The sequence below is a fragment of the Acomys russatus genome, chromosome 17 (genome assembly GCF_903995435.1).
Source record: "Acomys russatus chromosome 17, mAcoRus1.1, whole genome shotgun sequence".
NCBI classification, from domain to species: Eukaryota; Metazoa; Chordata; class Mammalia; order Rodentia; family Muridae; genus Acomys; species Acomys russatus.
The window spans coordinates 48,465,393-48,489,398 of NC_067153.1; the positions used below are offsets into that span (position 1 = coordinate 48,465,393).

General features: G+C 51.2%; 1 protein-coding gene across 1 annotated transcript in view; it reads right to left on the reverse strand.

Moving 5' to 3' along the window:
* The window catches only part of LOC127201007 (cadherin EGF LAG seven-pass G-type receptor 1), a 114,714-nt gene that overhangs the window by 35,929 nt on the left and 54,779 nt on the right, over positions 1–24,006 (reverse strand). The window contains exons 2-3 of the mRNA XM_051159371.1: positions 17,171–17,809; positions 141–363 (exon numbers count right to left, since the gene is read on the reverse strand). Coding sequence (XP_051015328.1) covers positions 141–363; positions 17,171–17,809 — 862 coding nt within the window. The remainder of the gene's footprint in view (positions 1–140; positions 364–17,170; positions 17,810–24,006) is intronic.

The following is a 24,006-nucleotide window of genomic DNA, read 5'->3' on the forward strand; positions in this document are numbered from 1 at the left end:
CAGCTGGTCCAGCAGCCAGTGCTGAGCAAGCCTACTCCACCACGCAGAGCCTAGATAGAGAGTGGAGGTGCCCAGACCCCAGGAGACCTTCCCAAGGGACACACCCCCCCACCCCACCCCCCCACACAGGGTGCACTTACTCCAGGGAGACCGTGAAGTGAAAGCGCTGCCGCAGGCCTCGGAAGGTGACGAAGGACTGTGGTGGGAAGCTCCTGGTGCTGACTTCACAGTAGGGGTGCTCATACTCGCCGGGCGGGCACACACAGTGGAAGCCTCCAATGAGCAGGTTCACACAGGTGCCCCCATTTTTGCACACTCCGCTGGCACAGCGGCCCGAGCGCACGTTCACCTGGCAATGCTCCCCTAGAGAAGAAAGCAGAGGTCACACAGAGGCTGGCCTAGTTTTTTTTGGGGGGGGGTCTTGTTTTTAATTTTCGTTTCTGTGACCAGAGGCAACTTGAGGGAGGGAACGGTTTATTTTAGCTATTGTCTATCACGGAGGGAAATCAAGGCAGGAACCCAGAGGCAGGAGCTGAAGCAGAGGCCATGAAGGAGTGATGCTTGCGGGCTTGCTCTCCGGGCCTTGCTCAGTTTGTTTTCTTATAGAACCCGGGGTAGCACTATCCAATGGTGGGTGCCCCTGACAGCCTAATCTAATGGAGGCACTTCGGCAATTGACATTCTCACTTGCCAGGTGACTCTAGTTTATTTCAAAGTGACAGAAAAACAAAAACAAAAACAAAAAACTAGCCAGCACAGAGACAAGAGAAAGGCAGTGACCCATGGATGTATCTGCTGAGACACACAGTGGACTGTTAATGAGAGATGGCTCACGCTAGGTGTTTTGGCTGCCACAGTGACATCTGTACCTGGCTCCTTGGCAGAGGTGGCTGTCGGTTTGCAGATCCACATGTGGTGCTCCCTAAATATCAGAAACACCCCTCTCCTCTGAAGGTGACCAAGGGTGACGGGGTACAGGGCTAAATATCCCCTGGGTTCTCTTCTACTGAAAGTGTCCAGGCTGTGTCCCACTGCGTACTAAGCTGCAGCTTCTGTAGCCCAGAGAACAAATCTGCTGAGACAGAAGGCGCCTGGGGTCCCTAACCCCACTACACATCTTCACGGCCATGTAGGCCCACCATGGAAGGATCCTAAGTGTTTCTGGTACCAGGCTAAGGTCGGGAGGGTGTGTTCTCATGCACCCAGTGGTTCTGCATGAGCTGAGATGGGCCCAGAGGAGAAGAAGGGACAGAGCGAGGCTGCCAGTGTGCATTAGTAAGTGAGGAACAGCACTGTGTGGTGTTTGCTCATCTCAGGCCCACCACAGCGGGCACTTCATCTCCTAGCCACTCCTGGATTCCAGGGCCCTGCCCAACATAGCTCTGAGCTTGGCCGCCTTGTAGGAGGCTTTGAGTTCGTGTGTTTACACAAACACCTGTACACTCACACCATCATATACCCCAGGCCACACACTCAAACCATTACACCCTCACACACAAGTTCATGTGCACAAGCCTGTAAAATGCACCATTACATACATCCTTACACCCATGGTCTCAGACTCAGCCTTGCACGCACATGCTCACACCTATGGCTGCACGCTTTCCTCAGAGACCATATACCCACACTCACACTCATACATGTCAGCCAGTGCTCAGAGCCATCTATGCAGCCCTCGTGAGTGCTCATTAGTGATTTGAAGTTTCAACTTAAGATCTCTCTCTCTTCCTTCAAACACTTTAAAGTTTCCCCCTTCAGGAGTGTTTGCGTTACTGTATTCCAGGTTAGCCCACGAGGAGCAGTCAAGCCCAGCACCTTCTGTGAACAAAGCTGCCTGGGAGACACACTGGCCTTATGCCCACCAAACCGTGAAGACAAAGGGCCCTGGTGTCACCCTGCCCACAGCCACGGCCTGAGAATAGTAGACGTGAAAGGATCCAGGCTCCAGCGATTTTCCAAACTTTCCCAGCAGAAGAGAAAGCCGTTCCTTGCCCTGTAAGACCCTCCCCATCTCCAGCCCCACCTGGCTATGGAACCGCAACTTGGCAACCCAGTCCTGTCTCTTGGACATGGGATTCTCTTCCTTGCCTGGAGCTCAGAAATTCATCTCCAAGACCCAGAAGAGGGCCCAGGGGTGTCTAGTGCCCCCCACCACTTTATCTTCTAAAGACCCTGAAAATGGAAGAGGGTCTACCCTCCCTGAGTCCTGCATGACTTCACCTCGAGGGTCTGGCTGCACCTAGAAAGACCTGATTTCCCAGTGAGGCTACATTCTGGGTTCTGTGTAGACAGGATGTGGGGAGCTGCCAGTCTACACAGGGGCTCTGATTGTCCCAGAACTGCTGTCTTTCCAGTGTGGCCTCTGCAAGATCAAGGCTCTGAGATATTGGGGCAGGGGGCAGGGGACAGGGGGGGGGGGGGGGCGGCTTCCCAGGCCAAGCAGAAGGTGGTATATCTCCAGGCTCAGTCACCAGCCCACCCAGTTTCAGCCCACAGCCTCTCTCAGTCCTTCCAAACAAGCCTACCTGACCCAACATCAACTTCCTCCCATCTCCTGGCACCTCTAGCTCAGACCTGCCCCCTCCATCCCATTTCCTTCTAGGGTAGCAGTTCCACCGTCTGCCCAGAGAGGTAGGTTTTGAGTCTTGGAGCCGCTAGCACCCTGTTGACCCTCACCTCCATCAACATTCCTCTACCCTGGGCTCCCATCCCATCATGACCTTAACCTTCACTTCATACCAAAACACCCGAAACATGCATGTTATACCAGTTCCACTGACTTACAAAACCACTCGTCCTGCCTGTGACACCAAAGCCAAAAACAGTTTCCTACTATGCTGATCTTTCACCACACTGGTCCCGACTGGCTTGGTATCTACCCATTATTCCACAAAGATGTCACCCCACAATGCCCCCGGCCCTCAAAAGCACAGACCCAGCTCATCTTCCCCACTCTCTTGGGCCTAACGTAGTCACAGTGCTCCTTCACCCACGGTCCCACCTGACGACGAAAGCCAATGCTGACTGACCTGAGATTCCTCTCCCTCTGTTTCTGAAGGCCACCCTGTGTCCCCTCCTCAAGCCTGTCCCCTGACTGTGGCTCGCCCTGTAGGAAGTTTTACTGCTTTCTGAGCAGGTCCAGCGCCCAGGATCTCTCCCAGCTCCACTCCCAGCGTCGCTATGTGGGAGCATGGGGGTAGGGGTGCAGCAACGGGGCTTGTTTTATGGCCAAGTCTGAGAACATGTGGTACACAGTGGGTGCCTTGCATGTTAGGGTGCTGGACTGGTGCCCGTAGTGAGGGGGCGTCTGAGGAGAGCTGGGCATACGCAGCAGGTACTGGCGAGTGCTTGCGGGATGAAATCATGCAACGCCAGGGCTTCCCAGATCCAAGGCAATGATTCACGCTTAAGCTTAATCCATGAGGTTATAAAGCGGACATCATTCATCCACTAATCCAAGTGGTGTAGGTAGATATCCGTACCAAGAATTAACTGTAGGGTTAAACACACCACTTTTATATAAGGCACTGTGGTACTGGACTTCAGATGAACCACAGCAGCCTGGGATGGGGACTCATCGCTGGGTTCTTTCCTTTGAGTCAACACCAGGTCCTTGGGAGCTGACACAGGGTCTGCTCTGATGTTCCTGAGAGAACACTGGTCAGAGCAGCCACGCCTGCCAATGCATTAAAGCTGCGTATTAGCTCACTAAGGCCTTTCTTTGCAATTTGCCTTCCACGTGGCTTTTCTGCATGCGGTTCGTCAGCTGCCCTGGAGTGGTGGTGGGGGTAGGGGTGCTCAGTTTACAGTGGATGCGTGTTTCTGGCATTGCCAACATGGAGCTGCCAACTTGACCGTGCAGCATGCACCCTTGAGAGCTGTACTGTGGGATGTGCTGGTTTCTAATTCTGCAAGCCATCTTAGCCCAGGAGGATACAGGTCAGAGTCTGTGAGTCCTGCATCCTTACTTCTCTCATTTGGTCTTTTCTAAGTTTCCCCCCCCCCCCAAAGATTTATTTCTTTATTATTATGTACACCTGCAGGCCAGAAGAGGGTGTCAGATTCCAGTGTAGATGGTTGTGAGCCATCATGTGGTGGCTGGGAATTGAACTCAGGACATCTGGAAGAGCAGTCAGTGCTCTTAACCTATGAGCCATCTCTCCAGACTCCTTTTCTAAGATTTTTAATGTGCATTTATGTATGTGTGTGTGTTTCTGTGAGTTTCTGTGTGTGTGTGTGTGTGTGTGTGTGTGTGTGTGTGTGTGTGCTCTCTCTGTGTGAGTTTCTCTTTTTCTGTGCATATGTGTTTCTCTGTGTGCATGCACACTTGTGTTTCTATGTGCGCTTTCTGTATGTGTTTCTGTGTGTATGTGCATATATGTGCGTGTTTCTCTTTGTGTATGTTTCTGTATGTGTGTGTATGCATGTGTGTGTATGCATGTGTTTTCTCTCTGTGTGTATGCATGTGTTTCTGTATTTATGTATTTTTCCCTCTCTCTAATGTGTGTGTATGTGCTCTCTCTGATATGTTTCTCTCTGTGTGTATTTGTGTTTCTATGTGTGTATGTGCACAAACGTGTGTGTTTCTCTCTCTCTCTCTCTCTCTCTCTGTATGTATTTCTCCCTTTCTCTAGTGTGTGTGTGCTTTCTGTGTATGTGTTTCTTTGTGTGCATGTGTTTTTGTGTATGTATGTAAGTGCGCATGTGTGTGTGTGTGTGTGTGTGTGGGTGTGGGTGTGGGTGTGCGTGTGTCTGTGCGGGCATCAGAAGAGGGCATTAGATCATCTGGAGCTAGAGTTGCTGCCTCTGTGAGCCGCTGATGTGGAGTTAGGAACGGGGACATGTGGAAGAGCAGCAAACCCTCTTAACCGTCTTAACCACACATCCTTCCTTGCTGGATTGCTTTTTCTATGGATGGTGGAGTCAAACTCAGGGTGTCAGGTTTGGTTGGCGGCACGTGCCTCTATCAGCTGAGCCCTAGACTCTGACCTATCATTTTTTCTTCTTGAAACAGGGTCACTCTACAGCCTAGAGCTCCCAATCTTTAGCCCTCCTCCATACCTATTTTGATGCAATCAATATTCTTAGGGCTTCCTGTCACGATTTAACTTCGCCCTTTTCTAAGATTTCACAGTTCAGGATCTGGCATACTCTGAACATCCAGGTGTTCCGCTTGGCGCCTAATGGTGCTGAGTCATTCTCAGCCCTGGAGCATGCCTCCCCACATCCGCCCTGCATCCTGATTTCATAGGCAGCCCCTCCATCCACACCTAGGTAAGGTCGCTGAGCCCAGTCATGCCTAGAGCATGCCACTAGGGCCCTGCCCACGAGGGACACTGGCCTCAGCCTGGTTAAGGCTACAGACACATAAACTCAAACAGAGTCTGCAAAGAGTGCTGCAGAAAACACTCCAGAGCTGAGGCCAGCCCTGAGCCTCATGCATGCTCCATCAGGCAACAAGTGCCCTACCCAGATGAGGGCGAGTAACGTCCTTTCTGCCCAGAGGCTCAAGCTGGTGCTGTCAGAGGCACTGATCCTCAGTGTGAGCAAAAGCCCTGGCACTGTAGGGCGTAAGCAAATGGGTTGCCTGTCATAGCTGGGAGCCAGTTGGTAGGTTAAGAGTAGTAAAAAAGTTTTTGACTCCAAATGGAGGCTCTAGGAAGTGAAAGGATTAAACCCTGGGAAGCCTCAGTGCAGAGGGTTGTCATGTTCAGTTTGGGGCAAGATATGGGGACCACTGGTCATGAGACCCCACTTCAGTGCACCACCTGCAGAGTATGGACCAGCGATGCAGAAGGCCTGGCCCAGCTTCTGAGGGTTCAGGCCCTCAAGACTTCGAAGAGGGCAGGGTGTGCCCCCCCACCTCGCCCCACCCTAGAAAGGAAGGGCAGGTAAAGTTTTGCCAACTTAAGTTTTTAACTAAATAAAAAGACAATCCTTTCTCCTTTAGTAAAGACTTAAGGGCTCTAAACTAGAAAAACTAGAATTTCCAGAGGCACCAAGAGCGAAGCTCAGACCCAACGCACAAAAGACATATGTGGGAGCTGGAGGTTTGGGCAGAATTGAGCCTCAGCAGGATAGGCGGGGAACACAGCTAGGAAGGGAATGGGGGCTGGGAGTCTCAGACATTCAAAGTCGGATCACAAACACACTGAGTCCTAGAGAGGCCTGAAGCCCCAGCAGAGGTCAGGCCCATAAAGGAACCTTGTGGCCCAGCAAAGAAGATGCAAGCCACTGTACAACTCGGTACAGAAGCTCCACTACCACAGGAAGTGCAGTGATGGGCAGAGTGGCACTTCGGGTGAAAGGCAGGTGTTCGTCAGAAGTGGCTGAGCACTAAGCATGGTTCCCCACCCTTCTATCTTTCCACTCACTCACTCATCCCTTTTTCTACCCAATCACCACACATCCATCTCCATCAACGCCTCCTCCCTCCACCCATTGATCCATCTCTCACCATCTACCTGTCCTTCCTCCATCCACTGGTCTATCTATCCCATTACCTATCCATCATCTACCTGCCCCTATCCCTCTATACATACTGCTATCCACCTGTGCACGCAATGAATTGCCAGTCACAGGACATTTTAAGATACCGAGGTTACAAGAATGAATGAAACAGCTATCTGCAGCTGTGGAATCTCTTAGTTAAATAATCCAACTGTTTAGGAAAATGGGAAAGATGGGCTAAGAGTCTTAAAGCACATACAAGAGTGATGACAAGCTAGGAACAGTGAGGGACAAGGTAGAAAGAGGTTGTGGTCAGACTGCAGGGCTCAGGCAGAGCAAACCCTCAACACCCCAGAGGGTGGGTCATGAGGCTGCATTTGGGCCTAGGATCCCTGCCAAGCCCTTAGATTCTAAGCAGACCTGAGGAAGAACCTCCAGGCTCTGGCACACCCATGTGTAAGCACATGCATGGTACCTACAATACACGCAAAATAGTTCCCACCACAGACCACCTGAGGCCCTCTCCTGGTGCCACACAGCAGCCTCCCACTAACCCCCCCCCCACACACACAGAGGTTGTACAGTAGTCACTCAGAGCAAACCCGTGCCAGTGACCAGAGGCTCCAGGACAGGAGCAAAATCTGCACCCGTCACCCAGCAGCAGAGTGTGAGAGAGGCCATCTGCAGCCATGCTTTGCAAAGGAGACACCAGAGACACCAGCAGACAGACAGGGCCAGCCACTGATGCTTGCTCTCTGTCTATTACCGGGGCCTCATCGAGGGCTGAAAATTGCTATGAGCACCATGAGAGCTGTTGCATCACAGGCCAGAGAAGCTCCCTTCCAGGTAGGCAGGCGGGCGGGCAGGCAGGCAGGCCTCAATGTGCTGAAGGCCCAGATGTCAGAATGTGTCCCAGATCACACAGTTGCAAGGGCAACCAACACATCCGTGGCATGCTGTCAGTATGGAGTCTGCAGGGATGATCTGAGTGTGCAAACATCCATGATTGGCCTTCAACGCGTACTGTAGGAGGGTGTCAGGAGATGATGGTTTGGGCCTCAAGCCTTCCATCAAACCAGCCAAGCACCACTGCTAAGGGCAGAGGTTCACTGTCATAAAACCAGTCAGTGGCTCTTGTTTTGCTGGCTATACATCTATCCTGAAGGCAGGGAGATCAGTCACTGTTGCCAGGGAGCCATCTCTAGCACCTGGGAGGTTGGGTGAGGGACTAGACCTCATTTGGCAAAGGTCCTGGACTGTGGCTGGCTGTCACTCTAGGCCCTGACTCCTCCCCTAGGCAACTGTCACTCCAGCCACCACCCCACCCCCAACTCTCCACCTATCCTGCCCAAGGCTCTCTACACACACACACACACACACACACACACACACACTCACTCACTCCAGGCAGACTGCCAGGTTCTAGTCTGCCCTCCCTTCCCCCTTAGGGAGTTTCCAGCTTTGTTTGACTTTCTCACCTCCTGGGGATTGAAGCCCCAGTCTCTAAGAGCCACAAGCTCAGGTGGCCTAGCCCCTCCCAGCTGGCCAGGTTACCCAGAAGGTCTCAGCAGAGGACCCAGACACCTGCAGCCCCTCCCCAAGGTTCCTCGAAGAAGGAGGGGAAGGGCAGGGCAAGAGGTGGGAGCAGGAAACCCTGAGGCCACAGTGCTGGGGCTCATCCAGGGCTAGGGTCTGTCTCTTTCTGATGTCTTCATTGTCTTTAAAGCAAATTCTCAGAGCTCCAGTCACACCCATTTTTTAAAAAATATAAATAAAAAAATGCATTCCAGTGGCAAAGAATCAGATTTCCATACCCCCCCCCCCATGGTTCCCTACCCTGAGAAGCCACCTGCCTGGTTAAGGGTTGGGGCCTGCAGAGCCTGAGGGGGTAGTGGGGGTGTCATGCTGAGCCTGTGAGCAGCTCCCAAAGGGTCTTGAAGTCGCTGGGCTGGGGAGACCAGAGGATAATCCACCCTGTGTGGTGCACAGGGAGGCTGCTCATATCCTGATCCCGAGAGCTGGGACCCTCCTCATCCAGGGAGAGGAGCTCAGAGTAAAGACCTGGAGATTGGAGAACTCTATGACCCAGAGGCGAATGGCCTGAGTAACCACATTTAAATGGTTTTTGTTTTGTTTTGTTTTGTGTGTGTGTGTTTGTGTGTTTGTTTTTTGTTTTTTTGTTTTTTAGCTTTTTGAGACAAGTTTCTCTGTGGTGTAGCCTTGGCTGTCTTGGACTCACTCTGTAGATCAGGCTGGCCTCTAACTCAGCGATCTGCCTGCCTCTGCCTCCCCAAGTGCTCAGATTACAAGTGTGTGTGTGCACGTGTGCATCTCCAGTGGTTGGGGTTGCATTTCAGATATCCTGTATGTCTGTATTTAAACTACGATTCATAACAGTAGCAAAATTACAGTTAGGAACTAGCAACAAATAATTTTATGGTTGGGGGGGTCACCACAGCATGAGGAGCTATATTAAAGGATCGCAGCATTAGGAAGCTTGAGAACCATTGCTTTAACACAATTGTTGTTTTTAAAAAATGTGTGTGTGTGACAACAAGAGAGGAGAGGAGGGGAGAGAGAGAGAGAGAGAGAGAGAGAGAGAGAGAGAGAGAGAGAGAGAGAAGGAGAGCAAGCATGCTTCAGTGTGAAAGTCAGAGGAAAGCTTTGTGGAATTGGTTCCCTCCTAACTTTACACGGTTCTGGAGATCAAACACACGTGGCCAGGCCTGTGTTAAGAAGTGCCTTTGCCCCACTGAGCCATCTGGATGGCCCTTTAATACAATTGTTTGTTTGTTTGTTTGTTTTTTGCTTTTTACAAGACAGTTTCTCTGTGTAGCCTTAGCTGTCCTGGACTTCCTTTGTAGACTAGGCTGGCCTCGAACTCACAGCTATTCATCTGCCTCTCCCTGCCTCTCCCTGCTGAGATTTAAGGCGTGCGCCACCACATAGAGACAGAGGGAAAGGGGAAGGGAAGGAAGAAGAGAGAAAGAGACAAAAAGTGAGGAACAGACGGAAACAGAGACAGGAGGGAAAGAGGGGGCAAGGAAGGGACCCTAGAGACTGGGAGGCCTTTGTCCTGTGGTTGTGGGGTCGGCCTGGAAGTCTGAATTACATAGAGCAGGCATAGAAGCCAACCGGAAACTCTAAGGCCTCCCAGGACACAAATGACAGCGACAAGCACGCACCCTGGTGTGTCAGTCTTCAGGAGCCTGTACCCAGACCCAGCAGGGATGCTGACATCCTCTCTCAGCATGAGACCGCCCTCCTCACACGCAGTGGTGTGCTGAGGAGACCATGCCTTGTACAAACTTCTTGCTTGGAGTAATGCCTTCGTAGCTCATGCTCTGGCCCCTAGGGTCCCAGGCAAGACAGAGGGGCTTTGTCTGATGCTGTGGGAGAAATGTATGGGGCGGAGATGAACAAGGGGTTGCATTCCCTAAAGGCCTCTGGGGTCACCACTCAGGTCAGAGGCCCAGTTTCTCCAGAGAAGCTTGAGGGTCAGAGCTCCACAGTGGCGGTAAGCAGAGGGGACAGCCAAGCCCTGGCCATGCACTGAAGCCACCAGGGTCTGCTGGCTCTCTTATGGCCTCGGTAAATTTTCACTGATAGCCCAGTGGGTGTGCTGGGTGCTGGTGGGTCCAGAGGTAGTAACCACGAAATTATGAACCCAAGGAAGATTGCGCCCCACATCTGAAAACTGGGCCTTTACACACTCAGCAAATTGAGGTCCATGAGGTGGAGGTCACCCTGGATGACTGGGAGAAGAGACAATGCCACCACAGGCTCCTGTGGGAAGCACCTGGGGGAAGTCAGAGTGTGGGAATGCAAGGGCAGAGAGTGTAAAGGGCAACGCAGGTTGCTCCAGAGGCTGGGAAGAAAGGAGGCTCTCTACTGGCTCTCCATTGGAGGCGCAAAGAGGAGGAAGGCTTGCCCAAACCTTCAGCTTAGAGCCTGAGGCCCTCTCCATCCTCAAGTGATAGCCAACAGCAGCCTTCTGGCACAATCAGTGGGTGACACAGACACCCACAATCTAGGTGAGGGAAGCTAGGCCTCATCGCACCAATGACAGAGATACCCAGCACAGGACTGACCAAACAGCCATGTCCCTATTAACTGTCCTCCCTTACTCACTCTTGCCTTGACTATTTGCCAGCTGACTGATAGGCCTCAGGCCACTCTTGCTTCTGAGGAAAGCCATGCTCAAGAAACTGCCTCTTGGCCTGGAGAGATGGCTCAGTGGTTAAGAGCACCGCCTGCTCTTCCAAGGGACCAGGGTTCAATTCCCAGCAACCACATGGCAGCTCACAACTGTCTGTGACTCCAAGATCTGACACCCTAACACCAACGCACATACATTAAAAAATTAGGGCCGGGCGTGGTGGCGCACGCCTTTAATCCCAGCACTTGGGAGGCAGAGGCAGGCGGATCGCTGTGAGTTTGAGGCCAGCCTGGTCTACAAAGCGAGTCCAGGACAGCCAAGGCTACACAGAGAAACCCTGTCTCAAAAAACCAAAATAAATAAATAAATAAAATATTTTAAAAAAGAAAAGAAAAGAAAAGAAAAAAGAAATTGCCTCTTAGCAGGAGTGCCCCTGACCCAAGCAGCCACCTGGCAATCAGGTGAACGAGCAAGAAGGATGAGTAATCCTGGAGCAGAGTAAGCTATGTTCCCTCAAGGTGACAGCCTAGTGCTGCCCAAGTCTGGCACCAGTGAGGAGGACCTTATCTGGACACAGGCTTTTGCAGGTATAAGTAAAGTTCAGAGGGGGCATATTAGACTGGGGACGCAGTTATCCAATGGCTGATGTCTACACAAGAGAGACATTTAGACTAAGGCACAGGAAGCATGTATGTGCTGAGAGGATGTGTAGACCACAAGAGTGCAGATGTAGGCAAAGCAGCTACGAAGCCGAAGAGAGGCAGGAGGCACTCACCCATGCTGCCTTCAGGTGGCACACCTCTTTGGGCACACCTTGACGATGGCCTTCCCGCCTTCAGAACCATAAAGGCGTACGGATGGCTCAATTGTCTTAACTCACCCATGGCTGTGTTGTAGTACAGGCTGTGTAGATCCCTTATCCAAAATACCTGGATAGCCAAGTATGGGAGACTGAGGCAGGAGGATGATACGTTTAAGGGGAAGAAAGCATGCCTGGGATCAGAAGGTTTCAGACTTCAAATTCTTTTTTTTTCTTTTTTTTTTTTCTTGAGCCTCTGCATATACATAACAAGATCTTGGGGTTGAGTACCAAGTCTAAACACAAATTTCATTTATGGTTCAGGTATACATTTTACATGTGGCCTCAAGGGTAATTTTATACAAATTTTCTTTTAACACACCTGCATTCTGACTGCAACCCATCATGTGAGGTCAGATGTGGAATTTTCCACTTTGGCATCATGTTGCTGCATGCAAGGCTTTGGATTTTTGGAACATTCCAGATTTCAAAATTTGGGTTAGGGAAACTCAGCCGAGTACTGTATCACTAGCCACAAGAGGATGTGGCGTTCGTGGGAGGGCCATTTCGGTGGCCAGGCAGCTATATCTGATACCTGTCCTTGATGTTTGGTCCCCTTCAGTCCGAGCCCTGGTTTAGGTAGGGTTAAAGTTCATAGAGGACAGGAGCTTCCAGGCTGCACCCACCCACACCTGCATCCCTAAGGACAGGACTTAGTGAAAAACAAGGTCACTCAGAAGTGCAGTGACACCCAGCTTCACGACAGCACAGGAGAGAAATGCTACGTGTAGCAACCCACTCTGTGGAAAGAGCCAGAGCAGCAGGCAAGTAGGAAAACGTAATGTCTGCCCCAGTGTCTGAAAGCATTCGCTGCTCTAGTTGAGATTTTAATTACAGGCAATATAATGATTCCCGCTTTAACTGACAATTACCCCACATTGAGGACTAATATCAGAGAGCTGGGAGCCACTCCCTGTGTAGTTGAGTTACTCTGCAGACTTCTGCACTCTGGGTGCCCTCTTCCATGTGGTCAAGAGGGGGTGTCTCTGCAGGACCAGGACACAGCTTAGAAGCAATGCACCACACAGCATGGGGCACCCGGCACACTAGTGTTCCCCGGGGTGACTGAGACACCAGCACTCTATCCTAAACACTAACTGGAGCTGGGTCATGTCTATATTTACAACAGGGGCAGGCGAGGGCCAGCACGGTCTTTAAAAGTGTCCCCACAAGCAGACAGGTGACTGGGTTCTTGAGCCACCCATTTCTCTGACCCTGAAACTACACAAAACATCCTCAGCTTCAGGAGCGGGTCTGTGGTCTGGGGAGACTCTTAAGCAAGTAAGAGAGATGCTGGGGGAGATGGGACAAAGTTCAAAGTGAACACCACTGAGGGTTCCCCAAAGCCCTACCTCCTCCTAGGGAGTGCCCATCACTACTCCATGTACAAGGGGCAGAGGAGCCCAGGGCTGCGGCTGCAGCTTTGTATTCTGCAGCTGTGTAAGCACTGTGTGCTTGGATTTGCTGAAACACGCTCTGAATGAGGGACAGGCAATTAAGGGGGTGGTGGTGAGGGACCCTAAGAACAGGGTTCAAATTAGGGGTCAAGAGTGAACTTGACCTAATGAAAAAGTTCCACCCATGAACAACCTCTAGGAAGGAGACCCAAGGCTAGCTTTAGCTGTGATAGTGACCGCCCCTCCTGTCCCAGATCTGGATGCAGCTGACCTACCCTACCCCTCCTGCTGACATCAAGGCTGTCACTCAGGAATGTACCCCAGGGGGGATGTTGATCTGTAGTGATTAGGCAGCTATTCTCAGGTCTCCCTAAAGTGGTAGGGGAGTGGGGGGGGGGGTGGGGGGAAGCTATCCTAGAAATGCCCGGGAGCCTGCAGTGGTGGGTCCCAACTTAATTTGGAGCTTGGCCACAGGCCTGAAAAACCCAGAGGACCTTAGTGACCAGGAAGGGACACTGGAGACAGACAGGATCCTGTCTCTTCCCACTAAGCACCAAAAGCAGCAAAGGTATCACTCTGATCCCAGCATACAACAAATGACAGGTCAAGGACATGTCTCCAGCCATGTCAGGGAGGAGCAGCTCCCCTCCCCACAGTGCCTCTGTCCCCCACCAATGCCAAGCAGAGAGGCACAGGGGTGGGAGGGGGAAATCCAGGAACCCGCTGCCCAGAGTGGTAGTGCACTTAAGATACAAGAGTCTGTGATAAGAGAGGCCAGAAAGTTCTGGAAGGCCAGCACAACCTGAACGTGGAAAGCGAGGGGCAGTCGGCTTTCTAGGCTGCAGCCCTAAGGGTAGGAAACAACTTTTTACTACAGAATCTGAAGTGCTCGCTAGGGATAAGCTCCAAGGTCACCGAGGTCACTGCTGGCTGGGGACACAGATATGAAGACAAGGCAGTCTGCACGGTGGAGAGTGGGGCGGTGAATAAAGAGGGTGCAAGGGAAATTTAAGGGAGAAATGTAAAGGTTTCCTACTGAGAAGGTACCAAACAAACAAATCCTCCCAGAGTCTTCCCAAAGCGGAGGGCAGCAGATTCAGGGGAATGCATTTACAGATGGACAAGACAGACACATTCAGACAGGAAGACTGCAGGAAAGCTAAGAGATGAGGGTCAACAGAGTCATGAGGAGCAACATAGGAGTCCATGGCCACATACAAAAGTGTTTAAAGAAAAACCCAAAACACAGTGTCCCTCAAATGTAGAATGAGAGGCCAGGTGTGGAGAAAAACAAGCTTGTTATTTATTCATGCGCTTGAAAATCTAATTTTATTTATTTATTAGGGGGCATGTGTGGAGGTCAGAGGACAACTTGTAGGAGTTGGCTCATTCCATCCACTATGTGGGTACCAGAGATCATATTCGGGTCCTCAGGCTTGGCGGCGAGTGCCTTTACCCACTGGGCCATTTCACCAGTGGGGCTGAGGAATTCAGAGAGTACCCACAGGCATCCAGTACCCACATCTGCAGTCACGTGTCCCCTTCCCCCAGCTATGAGATAGTTAATGACCCCAACCATGGTCCCAACGCCGAGATGTAACTGCAGGGACATTCCATACCTTCCCCTTACAAATACCATGGCATCCAAGGTGCTTTGGGCTGGCCACACACCTCTACAGCCAGGGTGAATTCAGAAACTCATGAATTCAGTGGGCTTTCCCTGAAATTAATTGATGCCTTCCTTCTGCTGGCTCCTGCTGAGCCTCCCGCCTTGCAAACGCAGGAAGCCGAGGGCTCTCAGCATGGTTGGGCCAATTCCAACTTCACCATGAGGCAGCCTAGAGTTCGAGCTCAGCTTACCGGGAAGCAAGAAATTAAAGCTGCGTGACGACAGCATTGCTTTCATCATGAATAAATGAGCACAATTATCTCCGCGCAGAAAAGCGAGCGCTTCAAAGGCAACACGGAGGAGAGGGAAGGAAGAGGATCGAGGACAGGTAATCAGCCGTAATTAGTTTTATCTCTAGGGAAATGGCATGATGTGCTCAGTACCCAAAGAGAATCAAATTGGCCCCATGTCAGTCACCGCATCTCACTGAGATGACCGATGCGGCCACTGTCCCTTTATCATCCTTCTGGGAATGACTTTGCTGATGAAGAGGAAATCTGAGAGCCTCGGAAGTCAGTTGACTGCATCCAATAGGTCCACAGATCCCCAGTGGCCTTATCTGCTGCAGCGTGGTATCTCAGCAGGTCAGCTATGGCACCCCCCCCCCCCAGGGATGAAGCCTGGTACAAGGATTATTACATGCAGCCCCACCCCCACCCCCACCCCCATGACGAGGAAAGATGGGCAAGGCCCTAAATATCAATCAAAGAGAATGCATCGAGTGACCTGGGCCACTCTGTGATGCAGATAGGCTAACATTTGACTGAACATCGGTCTAGCACACAGCAAGCACTCTGTAAATGTTTGCAGCAGGTGCTCAGCTCAGTAGATGGGTATGAACGGGTATAATGGCGGATGGGCAATGCTCACTTCCTGAAGGTCACCAATCCTCCCTACTACAGCGGCCTCAACTTCTCTGGAGCAAGAGAGTCTACAAAGCTTTCCACATAGGGCCATATGACAAGGAGGGACTGGGGCCTGAGCTGCTCGCCCTGGTGCTTCTCTGTCGGGAGAGAGCCAACCATACGGCTAGCTGGCTTTCACAAGACACTTCCAAGGAGATGCCAGATGAGGCCTGAGGTGGCGGGAGAAAGGGGAGGGAAGGCATGAGTACCTGTATCCTCAAGGTAGCATAGAATGGACTTGGCTAAATTCAGAGAAAGAAGAAGAGCAGGGGAGGGGAGTCCCTACACACACACACACACACACACACACACACACACACACACACACACACGCACGCACGCACACATGCACGCACCGCCATGCACACACACTTTGCCCAGCACTTCAGGCGCACACCAACAATCAAGGAATCTCCTAGACCCCTCACCTTCCTTCCTGCTCACCACCAGGCACCTGAGAGGCAGGAATCCTGGATCAACACTTGCCAGACAGCAGGAAGAACTGCCCGCATCCTGTTGGCAGTCAGCCACCGGCAGGGAGGGGGAACAGTACAGGAGTGGGCAGCCAAATGTCCTTCTCCCTCCTTCACATTTCCAGACAATAGTCAACTTGAGATGCCAACATTCCGACAGGCCAACCTGGCACACCCCGTCTCACGGGCTGTGAAGCTCTCCAAGTGGCGTCCCCTCCTCTTCAGATGCACAGATAGCCACTTTGCTCCCTCTGTGCTCATGGCCTAAGTCTGCTCTCTCTTCCTGCTCCCCACATACCTGCTAATACCCACAGGCCTCAAGATAATCGCAGTAAACAGTGCTATATGCAGGTAAGATTCCTGCCCTGGGGGACAGAGATTCCACGGGTGTTAATACTAAAGTCCTTAATCACAGATAGGAGGATATCCAAGTCATCTCCAGTACAAATCAAGTCCCCACCTAACCTCGGGGAACCTTCCAGAAGAATGGTCTGTTCAGCATGGAACCTGTTGGGAACTGGTTTTCCAAGTGGACTGTCCCTTCATAACAGGGGATCAAAGACCAAGAATGAGATCTGTGGGTGACAATGGTGTTTTACACTGCTCTCGGTTGCCTCTTTATTTTTTTAAAGTGACCATTGGCTAAGTTCGGAGAGGCTGGTCTTCAAGACTGGGCAGGACATGCTGAGCCAAGAGTATCTTCAGAGACGGGGGAAGGTGAATTAGTCTGTGCAGCAACAAGGCATGATTAAAAATGACAACTTCTTTCGGGACCCAGAGGGTTAAAGGCTCAGGATTTCTACCCTAGCCTCACAGTTTGGCACTAACCAGCTAAACTGGAAATCTGGAATAAAGGGCTTTAACTTTAAATCCACTCACAACTAGCTGAGGTGGGAGGACTGCCATGATTTCAAAGCCAGGCAAGGCTTTGGAGCGAGACCCTATCAAAACAACAGAATTCACTTAGATGCACACATTGGATCTGATGTATTTGGGTATCAAAAGCAGGTCTCATCTTAAAGTCCTCATGGAGAGGGGGACACGTGACCCCCAGAAGCCAAATGAGGCAGGGGAGTTGGCTGCCTTCGAAGATACCTTAAAGTGCACAGACACAACACTTGAGTCCAGGATATGTTCTCTTACACCATTGCCTCTTGGAACCCACAGGAAACCCTCACGCCTCATATGTACACTGTGAGCCTCTGTGCGAGAAGAGGGCAGCCCCCGGCAGCCTGTCCCATGGGCTCCAGACACTTACCAGTGAAGTCCTCGAAGCACTCACAAGTGTAGCCACCCTCACGGCTCCGGCACCGGCCATTGGCGCCACATGGGCTCGAGTAGCAAAGGTCAATTTCAGTCTCGCAGTAGTCCCCAGTGAAGCCTGGTGGGCAGCGGCAGCGCAGGCCAGTGATGGGATGGATGGGCCGGAAGAGCACCGTGGTGGAGCTGATAAAGGGTGCCGAACTGTCAAACCTGAGCACGGACACGCATTTCATGTAGTTCTCACAAGGCTCCCTCAGGCAGATGTTGTCATCGAAGGGCAGCACGCGCTGGGCGGAGATGGTGGTCAGCAGTGTCCGGTTCAGGTAGATCTGCTCCTGCAGGTCCTCTGAAGGGAAGAAGCGGCCTCGAGCACCGCCGGGGAGCAGTGCCGAGAAGGTGACATTCAGGATGTTGGAGCGGACGTCCGTGTCATTCTGAATGTTGAAGACGAAGATGTCATCCTTGGTGGTGGACAGGACCGTGGCCACCCCTTCTACAAAGAGGGATAGCAGGGGGGACAGGAACTTCTCCTGCGACATGTTCTCCAGGCGGACGGTGATGCTGTTGGTCAGCATGTCGTCTGTAATGATGGTTACGCGCAGAGTGCAGAGAGCCGTCACGCTGTGGATGCCGTCTATGGGACACAAGGAGGTGTGGCATCGTTAAATTGCTCGAGACAGGAAAGGCTCCCACAACTCCACCAAGGATGGCCTTGGATGTACTCAGCAAAGGAGAGGCCAGCATGGGTATGCCCATCCTCACCCCCACCCACCCCCCACCCCCCTGCCCCCGACCTCCTCCTTCTCCAGCCCCATTCACCTGCTGCCACACCCAGCATTCCAATCACAGCTCCCAGCGTGCCCTTTTCTTACAGAAACCCTCAGTGGCCCAAAACCACAGAACAGGGTACTCCAGAGATCACGCCGATTCAACCGCTTAGCATTCACAATTCCCCGGTTCACATATTTCACTCCAGCCACGTGAGACCTGGGATCCTGGTTGTATCCACTCTACTGCATTCTAGAAACCTAGAAAGCTCACCCTGCCTCAACCTCTCCTCTCCTCTCCACAGTTCTTTCCATTATTCCCCATTCAGCTCAAGCTCCACCAGCAGGTCAACATTAGTGTCACCAGGGAATAGCACCCTCACCCACCCAGTGTGCCATGCCATGGCTTAGCTTATCTGAGCCTTATCCACTTGTATCTTTACACGGCCAGCATGCAAGAATGCTGGATAACCCACTTGTCTGGATACCTCATCTGAATCTACTTCATAACTGCCAATGTAATAGGACCAGCTACCATGCCCACCACCACCACTGCTGCCACGCCACCATTAACCCCATCATAGACTGTATCCCTTTGACTTGGTCAGCACACAAAGGCTGATGTAACTATGGTCTAAGGGAGCCAAGCTCAATCCGACGCTGGAAGCAGAACTTTGCAACATCGCCTACACGGTACTGGTTTTACAGGTATGAAAGGGGCAAGATAGAAGAGGTCGAGGAGACTTGAGTCTCGGCTCCAGGAAGTGGCTGAGGCCAGGGCACATGCAATAGAGATGGAATCTCTACAAGAAGGCTCTAGAATGCCATGAAGCTGTGAGGATGAAGCAGAAGTTAACAACGGAGGGCTTAAGATGTTAGAAGTGACAGAAGCACGGGACGTCCACCGAGGACACCTACAGGCATGGAGTGGAGCTGGTTAAGAGGGAGGTCATGTGTACTGTGGACAGCAGAGCTGGAGATGTGGGGCCACCTTAGCCCTTTGGAGCCCAGATGATTCCACCAGAAGCCCTATAAACTAGACATGGAGTTTGTAGGATTTGGAGGTTTCCCCACTAGGCTTCAGTCTCGCTTTGGTCCGATCACTCCCTGCTGCACGATGGCAGGGAGGTGTCGCTTTTGGAATGGAGTCTTATACACTGTGTCCTTGTATATTAGAACTATATAGCTGGGCGTGGGAACACAGGCCTGTAATCCCAGCACTCGGGGAGGCAGAGGCAGGCAGGCAAGCAGATCTCTGTGAGTTCGAGGACAGCCTGGTCTACAAAGAGAGTCCCAGATGGTCCTATTACATTGGCAGTTATGAAGCAGATACAGATGAAACTCTGTGCTCTGTTACACAGAGAAACCCTGTCTCAAGAAAACAAAACAAAACAACAACAACAACAAAACAAAAAGAAAACAAACCAAACAGAGAGAGAGAGAGAGAGAGAGAGAGAGAGAGAGAGAGAGAGAGAGAGAGAGAGAGCACTTCCACTTTTGAGCTGTGTTGGTGTTGACCAAGACTATGGAGACCTTTGGCGTTGGACTAAATATATTTTTGCACAATGAGAAGGCCATGGGCCTACAGGGGGAAAGGAGGTGACAGTTATGGATTTAAAGTGGTAGTTGTGGTGTCAGATCGATAAGGGTGGACTTCTGAGAGGGTTTTTGTTTGTTTGTTTGTTTGGTGGGTTGGTTGGGTTGTTGTTGTTATTTTGAGACATGGTTTCTCTGTGTAGCCCTGGCTGTCCAAGAACTTGTTCTGTTCGAGATAGAGGCTGGCCTTGAACTCACAGAGATCCGCCTGCCTCTGCCTCCCAAGGGCTGGGATTAAAGGCGTGTGCCACCACTGCCTGGTTGGACTTGTGACAATTAGTATTGTCAACTTGGCAGTATTTAAAACCATGGAAGTCAAGCCATGGTGTGTGTGTGTGTGTGTGTGTGTGTGTGTGTGTGTGTGTGTGAGAGAGAGAGAGAGAGAGAGAGAGAGAGAGAGAGAGAGAGAGAGAGAGAGAGAGAGAGAAAGAGAGAGAGAAGGTTTACCTACATTAGATTAACTAAGGAAGGAAATATTACCCTAAAAATGGGAGGCATAAAAAGGAAGGAGCAAGCTGGACACCAGCTTTCAGCTCTGCTTGCTGACTACAGGTGTAATGTGACCAGCTACCTCCTGCTCACCAGCCACCACTGGTGCCACCTGCCAACATGCCTTCCCCACTGTGATAGTCCCTCAAACTGCGGGTCAGAATAAACTCCTCTTCCCTTAAGAAACAGAAGGCCAAAAAACCAAAGAAGCAGAAGGTCACAAAATGACAGACATAATATCTTGGCACACACCATGACAACAGGTACTTGGGATTCCAAAACCAAATGAAAAGAAGACTCTAGCTCTGAACCCAAGCACATCAACTTCTAGGCAAAAATATGGAGACGGGTATACCAGGGGCTGGCCACTGGAGTCCCCAGGACACCTATGGGGACTGGTGGCTCCCAGGCATAGGGCATCAATGAAGGGTTCTACCTACATGGGTTCCTCCTTGCCTCCTAGGTCTACGTCAGATCTTCGCCTACCCTGAAGGGACTCTAGATGGCCTGAGCATGGCAAGCATAGCCTGGGAGCCCTTGTCCTCCTCCCTCGCTTTCCCTGGCTTGCTAAAAATGGTTAGATTATATTCCCCTAAGGGCCATTCCCTTATTTGGCCACTTCCTTCTGAGGCTGGTGACCAGGGTCCAGCTATCAAAGTATTGAAGTCCAGCCCTTAAAAGCCCCCTTTGGATCACCTAACCTTGCCAATTAAAATTAAACACCTCATTCTAACACAGGTTTCCTTCTTTTACCTTTATAAGCTGCCATTTTCCTATGTGCCACGTCTGTCTCCTGTCTATCCAGAGGCAGCCCTTTGTCCCCGCCTCCCTGGGACTAATAGCCCTTCCTTCTCTTCCCTTGGTCCCTCCCCTTTCTCCCTCATCCTCCGTCTCCTGTCCTTGTCTCTTATTTCTTGCGCTTTGTCCCTCTGGGGCAAATATATCTCCTTTGTGCTCAGAACTTGGATTTGGGGTGTCCTGAGCTGATAGCATTGCCTTGCATACCCTACCACATAACTCCCTGAAGCTCCAGCTTTGGTTTTCCTGGGCATGAGCCCCTTTCCACCAAAGACCCTCTCTTGCTCTCTAAGAGCGCTCAGCACTGGTAGGAGCTCCACCCAGAAGGCATAAGCCAGGCAGTGAACTGGACCCTTTTCCCACTTGCTTCTGGGACATGGTGAGACATCCTGGAAATCACTAAGCAGGATGCCATCAGGTGACAAAGCCCAGAGGCCATCTTGTCCTGACAAGCAACAGAAGGAACCATTGTGGCAGCAGTTAATAGCCAATGACAACTTCAGTGTCCCAGTGCTACTCCTCTTGGGCATCAGGAGCCACAGTTATTTCTAAGGGGGACTTGACCTCACAGAAGAAACAGAACCACGTCACAGCTGTATCTAGGTACTTCGGTTACTACAGTGGAGCCTGGGGTTCAACAGCACTGGCCCTGTCACCACTTGGCAGATGAGAAAAATGACACAGAGAGATGTCAAGTCTATGCTCAAGAGACCAGCTGTGATAAAGGGGAGGCCAACTTCTTCCAGAAATACCCCAAGCCACTTGGGTGGGTCATAGCCGGGCTCAAGGTTCCATTTAGTTCTCATGAGAACCTGAGGCTGAGCCTTGAATATGCAAGCGGCACTGGTGCCACTTAGGGCACCCCTCCTCCCACACTAACATCTACAGAGCCGCAGCGTGATCCCACTCAGGAGGTGCCCAAGGAGTGGACTCTGCAGACAGACCACAGGACAGGAGCTTTGCTAGGCAGGCGCATGCTGCAGCGGGGAATGGGCATTTGACAGGCTCAGGGTTTTAGCGAGGGAAGAAAAACATTCTGAAGATGGAGGTTTGGAATGGTCCATACGCTTGGAAGGCACTTGTCAGGAAGCCTGATGTGTTGAGTTTGATGCCCCCAGAGGACCCACACAGTGTAAAGGAAGCAAGCTGACCTGACCTCCACCTGAAAGCTGTAGTGAGTCTGCATACACGCATACATAGTCCCATTCATATTTATAAGTCTCTAAAAAAAAAAAAGTGATTTTTGTTTTTTGTTTTTTTTTGTTTTTTTTTTTTTTTTTTTTTTGGTTGTTGTTGTTAATTTTGTTTTTTTGAGACAGGATTTCTCTCTGTATCCTTGGCTGTCCTGGAACTTGCTTTGTAGACTATGCTGCCCTTGAACTCAGAGATCTGCCTGCTGCTGCCTCCTAAGTACTGGCATTAAAAGAGTGTGATACCACAACCCAGAACAAAAAAAGTTTCTTTTAATTGGAGAAAAATATGGGCTGGGCCTAGACAGATGGCTCAGTGGTTACGGCACTGGCTGCTCTTATAGAGGACCTGGATTCAGTTCCCAGCACCCACGTAATGGCTCCCAACTATCTATAATTCCACTACTGGGGGATTCCACACCTCCACTTCGCCCTGTGAGCGCCAGGCAGTGTGGTATACATATGTACATGCAGGCAAAACATCCATACATATAAGACAAAAACAAAATCTTAACTGAATGTCAACATTCTTTTGTTTTGTTTTGTTTTTCGAGACAGGGTCTCTCTGTGTAGCCTTGACTGCCCTAGACTCACTTTGTAGACCAGGCTGGCCTCGAACTCACAGTGATCTGCCTGTCTCTGCCTTCCGGGTGCTGGGATTAAAGGCGTGCGCCACCATGCCCAGTGAATGTAAACATTCTTAATGACGCTCTTCTTTAAATGGTTAAAATTATAACTTAAGTGTATTTAACAATATTTTGATACTGTGGAAAGCCTGGTTATAACCCAGGAGTAGCCCTAGGCTACATACAGGGTTCACATATCTCCAGCTCTGCCTGCCTCCATTTCATCTACCATCATCCTCTCACAGTGGATGTCTTCAAATGCAATTACACCACCCCATTTCCCTGTGCCGGCGGCTAATGACACCCAGAATAAAACCCATGCCCTGAACTCTACCTATGGTACTTCACCATCTGTGCCCACGGCCCTTCCTCATCACCATAGCGACACTTCCTGTCAGCTTGCAATCTCCCATCTACCTCAAGGACTTGGTGTACCTCTTAATTTTTTTTTTTTTTTTTTTAAACCTGGTGTGCTGCATTCCTCCTCACCCACTGGCTGTCCCCTGACCACCCAGGTCTCAGCTACCTACACCTCCCTGAGGACCCTCCACTCTGAGCACCCTTTTACCACACCTGTCCCCTCACTGGGGGCATCCCTGTGAAGCATCCTCCCAGGGGCTCCATGCTGAGCATCCTTCCATTTCCACATCCCCGCCTGTGCTCGTGCTCAGGAGTGGCCACAAGTCTCACATATTTCAACTGTTTATACCTGAGAGTCCCTAAGGACTAAGAACTTTCAGGTTCTGTTCTATAAGCACCGTGCGCACTGGTAACTTTTAGAACAGCGCCGCCCCCCCCCCCCCAGTACTCAGAAGCTTCTGGATAAACAAGCGTAGACGAAGGGGAAGGGCATAGAGCAGGAGCCTACTGGCTCCTCCACTCCACCCCACCCCACCACCTGCACAAACCACCACGCAGAGACTGCCTTCCACCGAGCCATGTTTGTATAGCTGTTTGATTTGGTTTTGTCACAGTAGTTTGAGTAGGGATGGTGCCTGCTTCCTGGTGGCAGCTGTTGCAAAACATTCTTTAACCACACAGGGATTCGTTTGTCCTGGCCCAGGATGTTAAAGGTGATGTGATTTTAAATTAAAAGCCTAGGCGTTCTTTCTCATAGTGCACTGGGTTATCCTGACCCAGGGTGGAGTGGGACCGCCAAGCCTCAGCCCTCACAGGGGCAGCCCCAAAAGGCACAGCACAGAGGAACACACCAGAACAAGAAGCCACAGCCTAGGGGTGCCAGTCTTCATTCAGGGACAAAGCAAACGCAACCACAGAAACAGCTTTTGGTACTGACGCGCCAGAAGCATGGCCGTGCCTAATGCTAGCCCTGATGCTAACGTCCGCAAGATAATCCCAGAGGTG